At 41.7% G+C, this 21,843-nt stretch overlaps 1 protein-coding gene across 4 annotated transcripts in view; it reads right to left on the bottom strand.

Moving 5' to 3' along the window:
* MCF2 (MCF.2 cell line derived transforming sequence) overlaps nt 1–21,843 on the bottom strand; it is a 116,088-nt gene that overhangs the window by 37,995 nt on the left and 56,250 nt on the right. For all 4 annotated transcript variants that reach the window (XM_075260022.1, XM_075260024.1, XM_075260023.1 and 1 more), the window contains 9 exons: nt 15,292–15,408; nt 14,638–14,787; nt 13,113–13,237; nt 12,657–12,771; nt 11,603–11,722; nt 11,270–11,461; nt 8,688–8,879; nt 3,893–4,064; nt 3,360–3,448 (listed from right to left, as the gene is read on the bottom strand). In XM_075260022.1, the coding sequence (XP_075116123.1) occupies nt 3,360–3,448; nt 3,893–4,064; nt 8,688–8,879; nt 11,270–11,461; nt 11,603–11,722; nt 12,657–12,771; nt 13,113–13,237; nt 14,638–14,787; nt 15,292–15,408 (1,272 nt within the window). The remainder of the gene's footprint in view (nt 1–3,359; nt 3,449–3,892; nt 4,065–8,687; nt 8,880–11,269; nt 11,462–11,602; nt 11,723–12,656; nt 12,772–13,112; nt 13,238–14,637; nt 14,788–15,291; nt 15,409–21,843) is intronic.

Below are 21,843 nucleotides of genomic sequence, written 5' to 3'. Positions count from 1 at the left end.
CTACTGTGTGCAGGGGCCACTAAGGGATATAATACTGTGTGCAGTGGCCACTATGGGGTATACTACTGTGTGCAGGGGCCACTAAGGGACATAATACTGTGTGCAGGGGCCACTAAGGGACATAATACTGTGTGCAGGGGCCACTAAGGGGGATAATACTGTGTGCAGGGGCCACTAAGGGACATAATACTGTGTGCAGGGGCCACTGAGGGACATAATACTGTGTGCAGGGGCCACTGAGGGACATAATACCATGTGCAGGGGCCACTATGGGGGATAATACTGTGTTGCAGGGGCCACTATGGGACATAATACTGTGTGCAGGGCCACTAGGGGCATAATAGTGTGCGCAGAAATGTGGAGGAGGGGTTCAGTCGAGGTCTTTGGCGTCGGTGTCGGTGGGGGCCCATGTCAAAAGTTTCCCACGGGGCCCCGCCATTCCTAGTTGGGCCACTGGTATCAACACAGTCAGCAGCGATAACCACTGCATTAACTTCATTACAACTCAGCTACTAACACCCTACTACCAATAAACTTCACATAAAAAGTGAAAGTTACATATACTCTTTTTGTTTTATTAAATTTCATTGTAATTTGTGTTGAATTATATATTTTCCTTAGAATTTCATTGCCATTGAGAAACTCTTTATTAGGGCTCATGCACACGACTCTTCTAATGGTGGGTCTGATGCTCCGTTACAATGATTGTGGGGCAGATCCTATCCTTCTCCTTGACACTGGTACAGAATGTAACCCCCCATTGAAGTCAATGGGGGACCAAAGTGACTTGGATGTCATCCAAATGTCATCTCAGTGTATTCTACTATGAAATCGACCCTCCTAGTCCTGCACACTTGGCCATGACCATGTAGCCATACTCTACTACAGTATATAAGCCAAGTAGATAATCTACTACCTAGCATGACTACTAACATTTGGTTTTTTGCATTACTCACTTCTCATAGAGTAACATTTATCAACTATAGGACAATGAATTGTTTTGTACTGTATATAGTGACAACTTTTCGAGCCAGCCACCTGAAATTGCATTTATAGGTCTTATTCTAAGGGTGGTCTTCCCAAGAAAGTTGTCCAGTATTTATATTATACAGAATAACTGAAAATCTATAGTAGGAAACCTGGTCTAAATAAAGGGGTAGTGTTCTCATAGAGGTCAGAGAGAAAGAGGTTTCACTGTAGTTAACTATAAGTAATGGTTCCTATCCATGTGACTGTTCTGAATGACCGCCATACGTTCTGTTGTTGATCATTCATTCCATTTACCTATAATTTACCCAGGAGTTTAATAACAAGATCCTGCTCGAAATACCTGGCCTGCACTAAAAAAAAGTGGACCGTGATGGATTGTTCCCATATACTCCCCTATTCTACTATACTCTCACAAGCTTTGATGAATAGTTTCAATAAAGGAAAGCTAAACGGATTCTTCCAATGTTTATGGTTGTCTGAGGATACTTATCTGTGGGGAGTTCTTTAGGGTATTTACCTTTTTAGGAGCTTTAAGTATCATGAAAAATATAAGGAGCTTTCGATGTAATCATCAAGAAAAAACAAGTGGTCCAGGTCTTGTATTCCCTGCCAAGGTATTGTTGCGTCACATCGAAGAAATACATTTTAGAAGCACGCCCATGAATATTGTATTATGTACAGATGTAGCAAAGTTTAACTTGACATTGTGTCATAGGGTATTTAGTGCCTTTCTTGTCAAGTGAAACTTGGCTACATTTGTATATATCCTGTATGGGCAATGGGATTCTTATACCAGTGGTTCTCAACCTGTGGTGCGCGTACTGCAGGGGATATGCCAAGTAGTCTCAGGGGGTACATGCCATGGCTGAGAACCATTGCTCTGGAAAGGACAGATTTGGCAAGTGCTCAGGTTCCAAAACTGCTGAGGGACTATTGCCACCCAAGCCATTTCGCCACCCAAGCCATTAACGTTTATCTGGTCAAATTTTATCAACACCAAAAAATGAGCAATCTACTAAAGTGTACCTCCAATTCTAAGAAAACCTTTTGTAAATTATTAATAGTACAGATGAGTAAAATAAAGTTTGTAGTATTATCCTATTTCTTAAAAATGTTGTCTTCTCCATGTATCAGGCTGTGTTACTTTTTAGATATATCTACGGAGAGGGGAGGGGGAGGAGGCATCAGATTCTCCCCTCTCCATAGAGTTCTGTTGGTGAGCTGGACAAGGAATATAGGTAAACAAACATTTTTCTTAATATTTATAACAAAGTTTCTTACATTCACCTGTACTATTAGTTTATGAAAAGTGTTTTTATAATTGGAGGTACGCTTTAAGTAAAGATTCTACGATGAAATTTATCTCAATCAATATATTCCTTTGATAGCTGGAAAGGCTGCATAATATAGATCAGGAGTGGCCAAACTTTCTTAAGATGATTTTTCAGGAGATCAGGGATAGGGACATGTAGGAAAGCAGATGACTTTACTGCAAATTTATAGCGCACCACAGGAGTAGGGTTGAGCGTTCGGGATCGGAAAAGATCAGATCCCGATTGAGTAAATTTCACGATCGTGATCGGGTTCTGATCCCGCCTAATTTTTGGACTCCACGCTGTGTAGTGAACAGGATCGTTTTTAAAATCCGATTTTCGATCATTAAAAAATCCCATTGACTTGCATTAGGATCAGAATTGGGATCGGAAACGGGTTCGGATGGAAAATAATCGGGTTTTAAAAATGATCTTGAAATCTCAAGATCGGCTCAACCCTATGCAGGAGCTCAAATTCTGAAGCAACCCAAGGGGGTGACATGGTGGCTCAGTGGTTAGCACTGCAGCCTTGCAGCATCGGGTCCTGGTGTTCAAATCCCACCAAGGGCAAAAAAACATCTGCAAGGAGTTTGTATGTTCTCCCCGTGTTTGCATGGATTTCCATCCCATATTCCAAAAAGACATACTAATAGGGAAAAATGTACATTGTGAGCTCTATATGGGGCTCACAATCTACATTAAAAAAAAAATTCTGAAGCAACCCCATCAGCTGTTCAGGGCGCTGACTAACAACCCCCACCCTACCCCATGGATCAGATATTTATGTCCTATCCTACAAAAAAAAATTCTGAACAACCCCTTCATCTACAGATTGCACTTGCTCTACAATCAGAACTTCTGGATATATGGCCATGCTGCTCCTTTCCATAACCCCGTTTTGTACTCCTGAGCATCGGTATGTCAAGATCTACTATAGCTCATATACTATACGGCTGAGATTATAGTTTCATGTTTTCCAATTTAATTTGACAATGAAGTAGTTTCTGAGATTTGCTCGTTGTCATAAGATTACCACCATTGTGTCCATTTTGTTACCTTTCGTGATGCCTGCATTTTCCTTGTGGTTCTTTTCCCAGGCAAAGTTATGTCAAATGAAAACTTCAGACTTGAATTGAAATCCATACCTTTATTTCAAAATAAAGTAGACATTATTACAATTGCAAGGTGTACAGAAGGAAAAAACTATAACCTGCTCCACGTAACAATGAGAAATCTATAGCAATGCCGGAGAAGAGTACAGTTTATCCATCCAGACATGATGTAACATCTAAAGAAGTCACAATTGGTTTTCCCAATACAAATCCAGCCTGAACCTGAAACACGTAACTGGTAACTACTTATACAAGTTCTATAAACTGGTAATACATGATCTTATATAGACATCAGTACGGTCTGCAGGAATAAGTTGGTTACTTGAATAGTAAGACGTAGAATTGCATGTATCGGAATAAATTGTCTACATGGATGGAGCTCCAGTCTACTGTCTATATACCAAGAAAATATATTCAGAGTGTGCAGATCCCAGATCTAATTCTATACACGAGACAGACATTAGATAAACAATTTACCATGTTTTGGAGAAAAAAGAGGTGATTTAGCTCTAGGGGGATTCTCAGGACGAGGAGCTACTAGCTGGACCGGCCGCACTTGCTTATCAGCCAACTTCTTGAGACAACTTTGACGGTTTTCAAACAGGTCTCTGATGTTCTCAATCTTGACATGAACAGCTTGAATTTGCACCTAATGAATCAGACATAGATATTAATTTAAGGAGACTCAAATATCTTCGAACGATAATAAAATCAAGTCAAGAAATTGCCACAAACATATAACCATTAGAGATGAGCGAACAGTAAAATGTTCGAGGTTGGATATTCGTTTTGAGTAGCCCCTCAATATTCGACTACTCGAATCGAATATCGAACCCTATTATAGTCTATGGGGGGGAAAATGCTCGTTTCAGGAGTAGGCAACGTTCGATCAAATTATACTTACCAAGTCCACGAGTGAGGGTCGGGCTGGATCCTCCGAGAAGTCTTCTCCGTGCAGCGTCCCTGCGGCGTCTTCCAGCTCTGAATTTACCCTGCCAGGCATCGGGCACTACAAGCAGACATGTGCAGTCGGCTCTGCCCAGTCCCGATGCCCGGCAGAGTGAACGAAGAGTCGGAAGACGCCGTGGAGAAGCTGCACAGAGAAGACTTCTAAAGGTAGGAGAAGAACCAGCGTTCATTGGACGACTGTATAGCATTCAGCCAATCAATGCTGGTTCTGCATCGAACTTTTACATTCGAATAGCGAGTGGTACTTGATCGAGTACGAGTATTTCGAATACCGTAGTATTCGATCGAATACCTACTCGATCAAGTACTACTCGCTCATTTCTAATAACCATCAGTCTATACGGCTCACTACATGTAGGTGGTTTAGCAAGATGGACATTGATCAGATTAGACCGTTCATTTTAGAAACCAGTTGTTACACAAGGACTTTAGGACCAAAAATCAAGTCAAAAGTTTAGGGGAAAAAAAATTTAATTAGGAAATAAAAAGTTCCAGATCGGTTGGGACCAGAGAGGCGATGGCGCTGATATTCACATTTTTTACAACAAGGCCAGTTATATTGGCCACTGTGTTATTGTGATGGGCAGTAGATCGTGGGGCCATTGTACTACCTATCCGTTTCGAGTTGGGCACTCTTTGGTTTTCACCCTTTAACCTCTGTAAAAGTATCTGGTCTTTGCAGCTAGATCTTTCTCCAGGTCTTTGTTGGAGTAGTCATGCCATAGGTGACAACTGGCTAAAGGCCAGAGAGATGTTGGCGCAAAGCACCAGAGGGTCAGGCCAGGAATCGTCCAATACGAGGCAAAGCGGGAGTGCAAAGATATTAAAAAGTCAAAGGGTCAGGACAGGCAGCTCAGATTCACAAGTCGAGGACAGATAGAGAATAATGATAATCTAACAGTAATGGAGGAACAAGAAACCTTTGAATTGAGTCGGGATATTTTGCAAAACTCCGACCAATGTGCATTAGTCTCCTTTACCTGTTCTCTACTTCTTATTTGTATTTTGAAGGATATTTTATTGTAAGTCTAATAATACTATGTCTTTACTTTAAACAATTCAGTACTCATTTCAGTGCAATCCCATCATACAACTATATGCAGAGTGCACAAAGATATCGGGACAATAGAGGGAGACTATGCTTTTGGAATAGGGTTCTTGAAGAAAGTTGCTCCAGCACTAGGTGATCCCATCTTTACTGAGCGCCGCCTTGAGTGGCTGACTGCCTGATACAGGGCTCCAAGCTGGGAGCAAACTTTATCTTTCCTTTTTCAGTCTTTTCTCTGTATCTTCAAGAATCCTGTAACTAAGCAAACTAGCACTATGAATTAGCAACTATAAATCGAATGGAAGATCCTGTGGAGTATTTTGTTCCCTTTGTTTCAATTGTTAAAGCATGGACAATGACTCAAGACCTGTGTGCACATGTGCCTGTTACCATCCCCCCAGGAGCTAAGGACAGCATGTCTCACCATGCGGCATGGAGGAGAAACCTGCATGGATGTGTGGACTTTTTCTTTTCAAGGAGATGATTTTTGGCGTCTATTGCTGATGTGGGAAGATGCCTGCGGCTGACTTGTATTTCTCTCTATTACTGTGGACACGTGGGACACGTGGGACTCTGTTACAACCTGGGAACCTACCATCACCCACCTACCCATGTGTTTATGGAAGCTTGGCAAGAGAGCAGCACCCTGTGTACCTGGATGGCTTCAGACCTCTCTGGGCAGTAGAACACAGTGGTAAGAAGAAAGGAAGAGGAGGAGGAGGAGGAGGGCTGTGATGAAGGATATTTGGGGCATTTTTTTGTGGTTAATGGACAATAGTGTTGATGCAAGATACCGAACTATCAGCTGTGAGCAGGAGATCTCACCACCTACCAAAGGAACTGCCACATGTTATCATGATAGCTGCATATGTCCCCACCTCTGCAAAAAAACCTGTTTTTTGCTTGTTATATCTACATGCTGTGACCCCTCCTCATGTCCTCCAACCACGGTCGGGCTGTATTATTAACATCACTCCACACAGAGAACTAAATGATCCTGCAGTGTGTCTGTGTTTCTTTCTTTTTAGTTGCTATGATTCCTAGGATTTCTCTATCTGCCATGAGCTTGTATGTGTTTTTTCTCTTGTTATATACTACTGTACCATCCATGAAACTGTATCACTGAAATTTCCCCATTGTGGGACTATTAAAGGATTATCTTATCTTATCTTATCTTCTTCGCTACTGGATGGCAAGAAACTGTTCAAGTCTCAGCTCTCTAGAGGAACTATAATATTAGCAAACAAGAGGATGGGGAATTGGCTGAAAGTTCATAGAAAGGGTGCGATAGAGAAAACAAACAGCAGATGTTTCTATCCTAGATGGTAAATCATGGCTCAATTTGATAATAGTTATGAACCCGCTTTCGTCTGACTGTGCAAACAGTTTTTTGACTATATCATGTGACATATATAGCGGTATAAACTCTTATCTGGCAGATTTTGTGCACAAAACTGAATTTGGGCTTTAGAAAAGTAGGTCAAAACCATCTCAGATCTCAAGGGTGTTCATTAAGAAAGTACAGCTGCAGATTTCTTCAGTTAAGGAAAGCACTTCCAAAGCCGTCTTTCATATACTAAGCAGTATGTAATTCTGATGTATTCATTCTTTCATCACAGTTATTAGCTCTTTTGTACAGAACTAGTTGCACAGCATGCAGAAGTGTTTCTTTCCATCTTTTACTACGCCAGATCTATTCCTCATAAGAGCGATTCAATTAGAAAGAGAACACAAAACTGTTACATGATATGTTGACTTAAAGGGATCCTATCATTAAAACTCAATTTTTTGTGCCTAACACGTAGGAATAGCCTTAAGAAAGGCTATACTTCTCCTACCTTTAGATGTCTTCTCCGCGCCACCATTCGGTTTGAATCCATGTTTTTCTTCCGTATGAAAATGAGTTCTCTCGCAGCACTGGGGGTGGGTCCCAGCATTCAAATAGCAGTAGGGGCGTCCCCAATGCTGTGAGAGAAATCTCCAGCGTAGCCTCCATCTTCTTCAGGAGCGACTTCTCTTTGCGTCTGAGTTGCCTCAGGTAGCCAACTGCCCATGCCCACCGGCCACAAGAAAATGGCCGCTTACAATACTGTGTAAGCGGCCATTTTCTTGTGGTCAGCGGGCATGCACAGTCGATGGAGGCAGCACTAGAGAGTTCTCTCGCAGCATTGGGGACGCCCCAGTGCTGTTTGAGTGCTGGGGACCGCCCCCAGTGCTGCGAGAGAACTCATTTGCATACCAACGAAAACCGGGATTTATACCGAACGGCGGCCCGGAGAAGACGTCTAAAGATAGGAAAAGAATAGCCTTTCTTAAGGCTATTCCTACGTGTTAGGGAAAAGAAATTGAGTTTTAATGATAGGGTCCCTTTAATGCTGCATACCGTAGATAGGACCTAAACATTAAAGCCATATTCAGACAACTGAAGTTGTAATCCTAAATAGTGTCTCATGTCAGGGTATAGTACGAGGAAATCTTGGACCGCACATTCAAATTTGCAATTCTGATCCAAGAAACGGATTACAATAATAGATGCGCCAATTTATTCACGTCAGTGTGTCCAACATGGAAGCCAAGTTCAGTCTGATAGACCCAACCTGCATAATGCTGTGAAACACAGATAACTAAAGCTCATCTGAATGGACCCTAAATATACAGTAAAAGTGAAGCAAATGTATACATATAGAGGCAGCTCATGCCGATGTTATTGGACTCACGAGAAGAGGAGGCCAAACTATGGCTGGCCTTATAGCCCTGTGTGACAAGTGAACCTAAACTGGATTCATTCTCTCCAAAATGACTGCAATGTTAGAAAATATATAGTGGAAAAACAATGTTTCATGTCACTCCGCTCCTACGTATCATCCACAGGCCCTAATAGGACATATAGCTGGAGGTTCTCCAGATAGGACGACCAACCTGAATGGAGTCTATGAGCAGGAAAATCAGTATCTCACTAATGATAGTACTGTATAGTGTGGCTTCTACACTTTCCGAAGATGCCATTCTCACTCTGCATCACAGCCCCATTTTCATAAAAATCTGCATTTTATTCTTATACTAAATATCTGAAAAGCTGGGATCTATTGGAATGAAGTGAAGATAATGCAAAAATCTTTTACCAAGTTCAATCTTCTCAGCTCCTTCATGCACGTTGCAGCTCAGACACCATATTCAACATGATAGGTTCCCTTTAAGCCCCCTAAATAACAGATGCACACCCCACACTGTATGAGAAGTAATGGTAACGGTTACCTTTAACTCCTCTGTCAGAATAGACTCAAAATCATACTGCAAGGTCTGTGGATCAAACGTTAAATCCAGTGCGGGGCTGTCCAGAAACTTCTCAACATCTTGTAAAGCCCTCTGAGCCCCTTCTCTTGACTGGCACTTGTCCATTTGCTGGTTGGCTAGAAAGTATGCGCCTTTATCACAGCTTTCCAGAGCCTGGAATAAAACAGGATACGTATACTATTAATGGGAAGTACATAGGAGAAGCATCTTATGACCCTGCTGTAAGGAATGGCTTCTTTAGTATGGAAACAGCCTTCACGGGTGAAGACCTCTATACAGAACATTGCATGGTTTTTATTCTTTGAGATTCCCATATATCCACCCAAAAAGATATCATTTCATGTATGAAATCAGAGTCATACACATAGTAGAGACTAACACACTGCTATAGACGCCAGAATGAAACCCTGCCACGATAAGGTCAAGTTCTTATTAGAGATGAGCGAGTACTGTTCGGATCAGCCGATCCGAACAGCACGCATGCATTGCAATGAATCGACGTAGCCGGCACGCGGGGGGTTAAGCGGCCGGCCGGCGTCAAAGCGGAAGTACCAGGTGCATCCATTCATTTCTATGGAGCGTGCTGTTCGGATCAGCTGATCCCAACAGTACTCGCTCATCTCTAGTTCTTATGTATGTGATCAAATACAGATATAAAATCCATCATAGCAACGAATCAAAGAGAACTAAAGAGTACTAAATATATTTGTATACCTGGCTCAGTCCACTACCTGCTGTGATAGGGGAAAAGGGAATATTACTGAAAATCCTAAGGGAAAGTTCACAAGTAGATTTTTGGTCAGGACTTTGAGGCCTTAATCGCCTCAAAACCCGGACCAAAAAGATGGCTTCCATTGAAATCAATAGGAACCACTCAGGAGCTTTATCCAGGAGCCGTTTCTTCCGGCTCCCGGAAAAAAGAAGCAAGGTGCTCATTCTTCAGCATTTCGACCTGAAGAAACTCCCTCCTCTGGACTAGGCCCATTCATTGGGCCTAATCGGAGCGGAGTGCACGGCTGGATGCCGGTGCAGTGCTCCGGCTTTCAGTCGCCGCAACCCGGCTTTTGGATCGGAACCGAAGGCAGAGGCCGCCTCAGTTTCCGATCCAAAAAACTCTGTGAAGTTAATCTAAGTTTTGAACATTCACATGGATCAATGGAAAATTCCACAATAAAATCATATAAATAAATGTATACCACCTTGGTGGATAATCAAGATTACAGAGATACTATAATTATATTGGATTTATGTTTTACGAAAAATGAACTATTTTCCTGGAGTCACCAGATTCTGATGCCTATGCTATGTAGTTGGCAGACAAGAATGACTGGAACCTTTTTTGTTTTTTTTGTAGATTGTGAGCCCCATATAGGGCTCACAATATACTTTTTTTTCCTATCAGTATGTCTTTGCAGAATGGGAGAAAATCCACGCAAACACGGGGAGAACATACAAACTCTTTGCAGATGTTGTTCCTGGTGGGATTCAAACCCAGGACACCAGTGCTGCAGTGCTAACCACTGAGCCACCGTGTTTCCCCTGGAACCGCTGCACCCCTATAGCTACACCCTAGCTGAGATATTCTCTAAAACCAGAAGTTCATGAGTGGAATTTTTTTGTTCCACAAATTTTATGATATAAAGTAATTCTTCCATATTAATGCAAAGGAAATCTCTGGTTGGTGCTGAATAAAAAAAAAAAAAAAAAAACTCAGAAAATTCACGGATGCTGGGATAATCTACCACAATGATAAGGTCCTGTGATATGGGATCCTATTTTCAAGGGTGGGGGCCTATGTAAAGTAAGAGAAACTAACATGTCCTTCTCAGGGTGTGTTCACCCATCAGATTAAAACCTAATGTGCAATATTTCTATATCAGAAATGAGATTTTTGTCATGGATTTTCTGTGACTATGCTGCAGGTGTGCACAAGGACTGGCCCCATTGGCCTTGAGTAGGGCTAATTCTCTGTGGGCCTCGCTGTCGGAAACAAGAAACCTGCTCCTTCTTTTCTGCACCTGATTTTGTTAAGATGCAAAGACAAAATACACCTGGAAATGTTCTATTCCATGAGAATGGGTTTGCAAAAACTCTATTCATATCCATAGAATATTAATTGTGGTCAGGTTTGATGCAACTTTGAGTGGAATCTGCATTGAAATCTGGGTCAAATCTAACAAGTGTGAATGGAGCCTTAAGCATGTTGTCTAACAAAAAGTATATATATAAATATACTTCAATGCAGACAATGAGAATCGGCTCAATAAGTGAATATGGGTCCCTGAATCAGCTTGGCCCCCCAGCCCCCATACTCCGTATGAGTGGTCAAGGACAAGGTACCAAGCGACTCCTAAACAAATGTGTGTCTGGTTATTTCCATACTTATTCAGTACCATACTGATTAAGGATTTCACACTACAGTAAAATCAGGTAAGTGGTGCATCAGGACATAAAATAAGATCTCAAGGCAAAACTGAATACTCAATCCTGGACTGTCCCTTAGGCCGGGGCCCCATGTGGCGTAAACGAAAAATTCCTGTTACCTGCTGCAGTCGAACAAGCAGTTCATGTGTTGTGGAAAGGCGGGCAAGCTTCCTTTTTATCTCCTCGGACAAGATGTCGGACGCGTGCCTTAACTCGTTGCATTGCTGGCAGATTAGGTTAAGTGCATAATGATGGCTTGCTGCGAGCTGGTGCCCATGTAAAATCACCATTTGTGACCTTCCTATTAATTCCTGCAAGATAACAATGGGTTAATGATCTGGTACACTTAGCAGTACGGTTCCTCACCCCTTTCCCGATCTCTTAATTTGAGGTGAAGGAAATTATAACAAAAAGTATTACACAAGCTGTACTATAAAGAGGCGACAACTCACCTTGGACCTTTCTTCAATGTTACCCAACTCCACCAGTCGCTGCTTGACGTCAGATATATTCTCCCCCGTATCAGGAACACCAGTTTGTTGTGCCATCAAAAAGTCAGTAGCGTTCTTCAGCTAGAGAATAAAATATAGATTAGAGTCTTATAGGTAGAGGTATAGGTGCTGTCTTATAGGTATAGATATAGATATAGGTGCTGATTGTTTCTGGCCCTTCCATTGGTACAATTTAGTGACATTTTGGATGGTTTTCTACTTATCGGTCTCTTGCCAGTTACATGTGACATGCCCAATGTTGTCTTTAGAAGACAATAGCATCAGAAAATAAATCTCCCTATTGTTGGACACTATAAACGTAAATGGATCTGGAGCTTGACATCTATCATTCAACATTAAATCTTATAAATATTAAAAAAAAATTGAAGATCACAGTATCAGTCATTTCTAGTGAATATTTCACTACCACTCTGTGGCCCTCCATCAGAAGCAGAAGCACAGAGGACATTATTAAGAGTAGTGTTGCTGTGAATCCAATACTAGTGTGAGATAAAACACTTACTAGAAGCAGCAACAGCATCTTTGTGTGCCTGTGCCTCCTCCTTTCTCTCCCCCTCCCCCTCCAATGGATATTAGCTGTAACTTGATCCCTTATAATCTGTCTTAATACTAGTGAACTGACAGTGAGAGATTACAGCAGGAGCGAGGAAGGGCAAGTGGGTGAAGGAGAACATGGAAGAGTGGAGAAAGAGGCATTTTTCTGTAATATATTGTTACTGAGTTTCTCATCTCCTCTTGCAATATTCATTTATGGGGAAAAATGGAACCGCTACTTTTCAGTAAATAAAATGCAGCACAATAATATTCACTATTGTTCTTGTATATGTTGCGCTATAAACCAGATTTGGAAGGTAATGACTATGGTTGGGATGACTTGGCCTACTAAAGTGCTTTTATCTGAGCATAGAATTAAAGTGAAGGAAATGTTATTACAATATTAATATGGGATATTTTGTTGGCCATCCTGATACTATGTATCGCACAGATACTATACCTCTTGGAAATGTTGTTCAAATTTGAGCAGTTCTAAATATTGCTCCATTTTCAGCTGGTGTTTCTCCCAAAATCCATCGAAAGCGCTTTCCATTTCATGTAACTGTGCCAGCAACCTACAAAATAGACACAACTGGGTCATCGGGAATTACCATCCAGCTCATGTAACGTTGTAGATGGCCTCCTATCTCTGTTTCTCTCTTTTTTTTCCCTCCCCTCTCCCTCTCCATAGACGTCATTGTAAACTGATCTATGTGTAAGATCCGTTTAATGAAAGATTTAAAAAAGGGGGGTAAAATAAAAGTCACTACATTTTTTCAGTTTCCATGCATTTAGATAGGAAGAAAACTGCCCTGAGATAGTGAATGGAATATCCAGGTGCAAAAACATATGCCAAGTATTCCTCCAACAAATACACCTGTCATACGTGCGTCCAATAGGTAGATGTGCGCTGTACCTGTTCACAGTTTCCCAGTCTCCATGTTTTTCACAGGTTTGCTGTTCTGTAACTAAACTTGTGCTTGGTCTTTCGAAGCTATTCAGCAGTAAGCCCCCTTCTCGGGTCACAGAGGTGATGTCCTTCTGCAAGGAGAAGAGACCCATTGATTGTACTTGGTCTTACCCCGAAATGCTCTATTTGTGGAGCAAGTCTGTATATAGAAATGGTAACGAGACATTTGGCCATGTACGGTATATAGTTTATTGACACCCAAGTGTTAGCGACAATATTCCTGCAATTTTATGGGAAAACTGTAGTAACTTATAAATTCGGAGGAGCATGTTCTTTGCCTGACTAAGCTCTAGCACTTCCCCTCTTCAGGTCTCTCCCATCAGTCATGGCTCCCTATCATACAGAACAGCAGCTCCTCTGTATATGATATGTGGATATACTATAATATATACAAGGAGAGAATTACTAACCCACCAACACCAGTTGTCTGGCACAGTGTGGCTTATCTACAGCGCATGGTACCTTGTTTCTTCTGCACCCTGTTTGCCACTTTTCAGGAAAGTGTGCAGAGCAAGGCAGAATTTCAGCCTTGACCATTGGTTCACATCTGCGTTTGGCAATCCAATTGGGGTGTCCGCATGGGGACCACTGAACAGACTACCGAATGCATTTGTAAGCGGTGTGCAATGAAAAAACATGGACTCCATAGACTATAATGGGGCCCATGCTCGCACGAATCATGCATATAGGAAAGTAGATTGTGAAGTACTTTCCTGTCCACATATTCCCTGCACAGATCTCGCGGCAAGCACACAGGCCCCACTATAGTCAATGGGGTCCGTGTGCTTTCACTGCACACCGCTTGCAAATGTGTTCGGTAGTCCCTTCGAGGGGTAAGGGTCCCCATGCGGACTCCCCCAAACAGATTGCCGGCATTACAGATATAGTATATGCCATGAGTTATACGCCAGTTTCTGACTGGTATAAATTTGACTTTTGGTGCACGGGAGTAATACTGAATTATTCAGAGGTAGGTGCATCTTGTACCAGCCAGGGACTTAAGACTGGCCTGCAGCACTCCAGTTCCAATAAATTCCCCCTAGAGCGTCTCTGCAGGAAGGTTTATGGATCCAGATTTATTAGAAACTGGAAAGAAAACATAAGTCAGTCTACATGTCGTATGCTCTTACAATCGATTTACAAATGTAGACTGTGAGCAGCCTCAGTTCGGGTAATCCCGGGGGTTGCATCACTAGCCTGCCCCCATATAGAAGTATAAAGTGCAAGAGCAGCAAAATACTACAGAACAAGTCTGCAATGGCTGGAAATATTCTGCAAAATATCAAGCAACATTTGGATTTACTCTAATATGGGGTCACCAAGTAAAAATGTGAACAAAGGGAAACAGTAAAAGTAAGTAATGGATGTTACAATGAATTAACCCTTAGCATTCACACTTTGCTAACACGGCATATGTGGTAACAGCAGAAGTCTTGCACAATCTGTCTCCATAAAATCCAATTAGACTTACCTTCAGCTGGCAGTATTTCTCGGTGCGGTTTGCTAGAATGTGCTCAATTGAATAGACATCGCTGGGTAATTCTGTCTCAGCCAGTTCAGTACCAAAGGCCTGCAGCATCTGAGCAATTTCCTTCACTGTCAAGGCAAAACCCTCAATGGCCTGGTTGGAGAAGCAGAGAAATAAAATGACGATACGAGAAATGTTAAAGTCAGGATTTACCAGAGTTGTTTATTTAGCATCAGAAATGTCAGCTTTCTATCATAAACAGCGCCACATCCATTCACAGGATTTGTGTGGTATTGCAGTTCAGCCTCATTCACTTCAATGGAGCTGATCTGCAAACCAAACCCAAGCCATAACCAGAGGAAGAAGGTAGAAATGTTTCTTAAATCACAGACAACCCCTTTAAGTTTTTAGAATCAGTTGTGATCTTGGAAGGTCATTTCACATGTACGTAATACGTGTCTATTAATTACATAAGAATTTCAGAAGCTGCTGCAACTCACATAGTCTTACTACAGCGGACACATCATTTGATGGATGGCTGCTTTACGGTAAGACGGTATGTATATCTATATATGACGTAATCCAGGCCCTATACCGTAGGGTAGTACATGTGACAAAATGGAAACAACAATGACTGATTGATTTCCGAATGCTTACCGTCCTGAAGACCACCCAGTCCCGGTGCCGATATTCAAGTGTTCCTCCAAATTCAGCTGTCAGTTGCTTTTCATCTATATACTTAAGTAAATCTGATGCAGAACTGAGCATAACCACCTATGGACATGAAGCAGTATGTTATCGGATCAATACTCAGTATATTATTATTACTGCTTTCAAGAAGTTTTACATCCAAGACATAAAAATGTCCATACAGTCCATAAGACATAATGGAGTATTAGCATGAGTTGCCACCTATAAAATATGTGACCCCCCTCCCATACCGTAACATTATACTATTAAATGCAAATCCAAGAACAGTCGTGAAGAAACCAGTTTCTACCTCTATGTCCCACGGCTTTACCAACTACTAGTCCTCTAGTTATATGGTCAGTCACAGCATTACTATGAAGATGGCCACATCGGTAGAAGCTGACTCCTTCCAGACTATCACTGCTCTACAAATCAATGATTGTTTCTCTAGTGAACACAATAAAGGTTTTCCTAAGTAGGCCCCAATCTCAGAAAACTCATTTTAGTGGTTTTTGGTAAAGATCATTATGCAGTTGTTGGTTTTTGGGCTTTTTTGAGTGAAAGCTATGAACGGAGTCAAAAGGAATGAGAAATATAATGGAGGGACCTATACTTCTCCTACTACTGGAACCAATTCTGATAGAAGGATTTATACTTCTACTACTGGATCCACTTCTAATGGAAGGACCTATACTTCTTCTTCTACTGGATCCACTTCTAATGGAAGGACCTACACTTCTCCTTCTACTGGATCCACTTCTAATGCAAGGACCTATACTTCTCCTTCTACTGGATCCACTTCTAATGGAAGGACCTATACTTCTCCTTCTACTGGATCCACTTCTAATAGAAGGACCTATACTTCTCCTCTACTGGATCCACTTCTAATGGAAGGACCTATACTTCTCCTTCTACTGGATCCACTTCTAATGGAAGGACTTATACTTCTCCTTGTACTGGATCCACTTCTAATGGAAGGACTTATACTTCTCCTTGTACTGGATCCACTTCTAATGGAAGGACCAATACTTCTCCTTCTACTGGATCCACTTCTAATAGAAGGACCTATACTTCTCCTTCCTACTGGATCCATTTCTAATGGAAGGACCTATACTTCTCCTTCCTACTGGATCCACTTCTAATTGAAGGATTTATACTTCTCCTTCTACTGGATCCACTTCTAATGGAAGGACCTATACTTCTCCATCTACTGGATCCACTTCTAATAGAAGGACCTATACTTCTCCTTCCTACTGGATCCAATTCTAATGGAAGGACCTATACTTCTCCATCTACTGGATCCACTTCTAATGGAAGGACCTATACTTCTTCTACTGGATCCACTTCTAATGGAAGGACCTATACATCTCATTCCTACTGGATCCAATTCTAATGGAAGGACCTATACTTCTTCTACTGGATCCACTTCTAATGGAAGGACCTATACTTCTTCTACTGGATCCACTTCTAATGGAAGGACCTATACTTCTTCTACTGGATCCACTTCTAATGGAAGGACCTATACTTCTCCTTCCTACTGGATACAAATCTAATGGAAGGACCTATACTTCTCCTCCTTCTACTGGATCCACTTCTAATGGAAGGACCTATACTTCTCCTACTACTGGATCCATTTCTAATGGAAGGACCTATACTTCTCCTTCTACTGGATCCAATTCTAATGGAAGGACCTACACTTCTCCTTCCTACTGGATCCAATTCTAATGGAAGGACCTATACTTCTCCTTCCTACTGGATCCACTTCTAATGGAAGGACCTATACTTCTCCTTCCTACTGGATCCAATTCTAATGAAAGGACCAATACTTCTCCTTCTACTGGATCCAATTCTAATGGAAGGACCTATACTTCTTCTACTGGATCCACTTCTAATGGAAGGACCTATACTTCTTCTACTGGATCCACTTCTAATGGAAGGACCTATACTTCTTCTACTGGATCCACTTCTAATGGAAGGACCTATACTTCTCCTTCCTACTGGATCCAATTCTAATGGAAGGACCTATACTTCTCCTCCTTCTACTGGATCCACTTCTAATGGAAGGACCTATACTTCTCCTACTACTGGATCCATTTCTAATGGAAGGACCTATACTTCTCCTTCTACTGGATCCAATTCTAATGGAAGGACCTACACTTCTCCTTCCTACTGGATCCAATTCTAATGGAAGGACCTATACTTCTCCTTCCTACTGGATCCACTTCTAATGGAAGGACCTATACTTCTCCTTCCTACTGGATCCAATTCTAATGGAAGGACCAATACTTCTCCTTCTACTGGATCCAATTCTAATGGAAGGACCTATACTTCTCCTTCCTACTGGATCCAATTCTAATGGAAGGACCTATACTTCTCCTTTCTACTGGATCCAATTCTAATGGAAGGACCTATACTTCTCCTTCTACTGGATCCACTTCTAATGGAAGGACCTATACTTCTCCTTCTACTGGATCCACTTCTAATAGAAGGACCTATACTTCTCCTCTACTGGATCCACTTCTAATGGAAGGACCAATACTTCTCCGTCTACTGGATCCACTTCTAATGGAAGGACTTATACTTCTCCTTGTACTGGATCCACTTCTAATGGAAGGACTTATACTTCTCCTTGTACTGGATCCACTTCTAATGGAAGGACCAATACTTCTCCTTCTACTGGATCCACTTCTAATGGAAGGACCTATACTTCTCCTTCCTACTGGATCCAATTCTAATGGAAGGACCTATACTTCTCCTCCTTCTACTGGATCCACTTCTAATGGAAGAACCTATACTTCTCCTACTACTGGATCCATTTCTAATGGAAGGACCTATACTTCTCCTTCTACTGGATCCAATTCTAATGGAAGGACCTACACTTCTCCTTCCTACTGGATCCAATTCTAATGGAAGGACCTATACTTCTCCTTCCTACTGGATCCACTTCTAATGGAAGGACCTATACTTCTCCTTCCTACTGGATCCAATTCTAATGGAAGGACCAATACTTCTCCTTCTACTGGATCCAATTCTAATGGAAGGACCTATACTTCTCCTTCCTACTGGATCCAATTCTAATGGAAGGACCTATACTTCTCCTTCCTACTGGATCCAATTCTAATGGAAGGACCTATACTTCTCCTTCTACTGGATCCACTTCTAATGGAAGGACCTATACTTCTCCTTCTACTGGATCCACTTCTAATAGAAGGACCTATACTTCTCCTCTACTGGATCCACTTCTAATGGAAGGACCAATACTTCTCCGTCTACTGGATCCACTTCTAATGGAAGGACTTATACTTCTCCTTGTACTGGATCCACTTCTAATGGAAGGACTTATACTTCTCCTTGTACTGGATCCACTTCTAATGGAAGGACCAATACTTCTCCTTCTACTGGATCCACTTCTAATAGAAGGACCTATACTTCTCCTTCCTACTGGATCCATTTCTAATGGAAGGACCTATACTTCTCCTTCCTACTGGATCCACTTCTAATGGAAGGATTTATACTTCTCCTTCTACTGGATCCACTTCTAATGGAAGGACCTATACTTCTCCATCTACTGGATCCACTTCTAATAGAAGGACCTATACTTCTCCATCTACTGGATCCACTTCTAATGGAAGGACCTATACTTCTTCTACTGGATCCACTTCTAATGGAAGGACCTATACATCTCATTCCTACTGGATCCAATTCTAATGGAAGGACCTATACTTCTTCTACTGGATCCACTTCTAATGGAAGGACCTATACTTCTTCTACTGGATCCACTTCTAATGGAAGGACCTATACTTCTTCTACTGGATCCACTTCTAATGGAAGGACCTATACTTCTCCTTCCTACTGGATCCAATTCTAATGGAAGGACCTATACTTCTCCTCCTTCTACTGGATCCACTTCTAATGGAAGGACCTATACTTCTCCTACTACTGGATCCATTTCTAATGGAAGGACCTATACTTCTCCTTCTACTGGATCCAATTCTAATGGAAGGACCTACACTTCTCCTTCCTACTGGATCCAATTCTAATGGAAGGACCTATACTTCTCCTTCCTACTGGATCCACTTCTAATGGAAGGACCTATACTTCTCCTTCCTACTGGATCCAATTCTAATGGAAGGACCTATACTTCTCCATCTACTGGATCCACTTCTAATGGAAGGACCTATACTTCTTCTACTGGATCCACTTCTAATGGAAGGACCTATACATCTCATTCCTACTGGATCCAATTCTAATGGAAGGACCTATACTTCTTCTACTGGATCCACTTCTAATGGAAGGACCTATACTTCTACTGGATCCACTTCTAATGGAAGGACCTATACTTCTTCTACTGGATCCACTTCTAATGGAAGGACCTATACTTCTCCTTCCTACTGGATACAATTCTAATGGAAGGACCTATACTTCTCCTCCTTCTACTGGATCCACTTCTAATGGAAGGACCTATACTTCTCCTACTACTGGATCCATTTCTAATGGAAGGACCTATACTTCTCCTTCTACTGGATCCAATTCTAATGGAAGGACCTACACTTCTCCTTCCTACTGGATCCAATTCTAATGGAAGGACCTATACTTCTCCTTCCTACTGGATCCACTTCTAATGGAAGGACCTATACTTCTCCTTCCTACTGGATCCAATTCTAATGAAAGGACCAATACTTCTCCTTCTACTGGATCCAATTCTAATGGAAGGACCTATACTTCTTCTACTGGATCCACTTCTAATGGAAGGACCTATACTTCTTCTACTGGATCCACTTCTAATGGAAGGACCTATACTTCTTCTACTGGATCCACTTCTAATGGAAGGACCTATACTTCTCCTTCCTACTGGATCCAATTCTAATGGAAGGACCTATACTTCTCCTCCTTCTACTGGATCCACTTCTAATGGAAGGACCTATACTTCTCCTACTACTGGATCCATTTCTAATGGAAGGACCTATACTTCTCCTTCTACTGGATCCAATTCTAATGGAAGGACCTACACTTCTCCTTCCTACTGGATCCAATTCTAATGGAAGGACCTATACTTCTCCTTCCTACTGGATCCACTTCTAATGGAAGGACCTATACTTCTCCTTCCTACTGGATCCAATTCTAATGGAAGGACCAATACTTCTCCTTCTACTGGATCCAATTCTAATGGAAGGACCTATACTTCTCCTTCCTACTGGATCCAATTCTAATGGAAGGACCTATACTTCTCCTTCCTACTGGATCCAATTCTAATGGAAGGACCTATACTTCTCCTTCTACTGGATCCACTTCTAATGGAAGGACCTATACTTCTCCTTCTACTGGATCCACTTCTAATAGAAGGACCTATACTTCTCCTCTACTGGATCCACTTCTAATGGAAGGACCAATACTTCTCCGTCTACTGGATCCACTTCTAATGGAAGGACTTATACTTCTCCTTGTACTGGATCCACTTCTAATGGAAGGACTTATACTTCTCCTTGTACTGGATCCACTTCTAATGGAAGGACCAATACTTCTCCTTCTACTGGATCCACTTCTAATGGAAGGACCTATACTTCTCCTTCCTACTGGATCCAATTCTAATGGAAGGACCTATACTTCTCCTCCTTCTACTGGATCCACTTCTAATGGAAGAACCTATACTTCTCCTACTACTGGATCCATTTCTAATGGAAGGACCTATACTTCTCCTTCTACTGGATCCAATTCTAATGGAAGGACCTACACTTCTCCTTCCTACTGGATCCAATTCTAATGGAAGGACCTATACTTCTCCTTCCTACTGGATCCACTTCTAATGGAAGGACCTATACTTCTCCTTCCTACTGGATCCAATTCTAATGGAAGGACCAATACTTCTCCTTCTACTGGATCCAATTCTAATGGAAGGACCTATACTTCTCCTTCCTACTGGATCCAATTCTAATGGAAGGACCTATACTTCTCCTTCCTACTGGATCCAATTCTAATGGAAGGACCTATACTTCTCCTTCTACTGGATCCACTTCTAATGGAAGGACCTATACTTCTCCTTCTACTGGATCCACTTCTAATAGAAGGACCTATACTTCTCCTCTACTGGATCCACTTCTAATGGAAGGACCAATACTTCTCCTTGTACTGGATCCACTTCTAATGGAAGGACTTATACTTCTCCTTGTACTGGATCCACTTCTAATGGAAGGACTTATACTTCTCCTTGTACTGGATCCACTTCTAATGGAAGGACCAATACTTCTCCTTCTACTGGATCCACTTCTAATAGAAGGACCTATACTTCTCCTTCCTACTGGATCCATTTCTAATGGAAGGACCTATACTTCTCCTTCCTACTGGATCCACTTCTAATGGAAGGATTTATACTTCTCCTTCTACTGGATCCACTTCTAATGGAAGGACCTATACTTCTCCATCTACTGGATCCACTTCTAATAGAAGGACCTATACTTCTCCATCTACTGGATCCACTTCTAATGGAAGGACCTATACTTCTTCTACTGGATCCACTTCTAA

Source organism: Leptodactylus fuscus, chromosome 11 (genome assembly GCF_031893055.1).
Source record: "Leptodactylus fuscus isolate aLepFus1 chromosome 11, aLepFus1.hap2, whole genome shotgun sequence".
Classification (NCBI taxonomy): Eukaryota; Metazoa; Chordata; class Amphibia; order Anura; family Leptodactylidae; genus Leptodactylus; species Leptodactylus fuscus.
The sequence above is the reverse complement of the archived record's forward strand: the minus strand, read 5'-3'. Positions and strand labels throughout refer to the sequence as shown.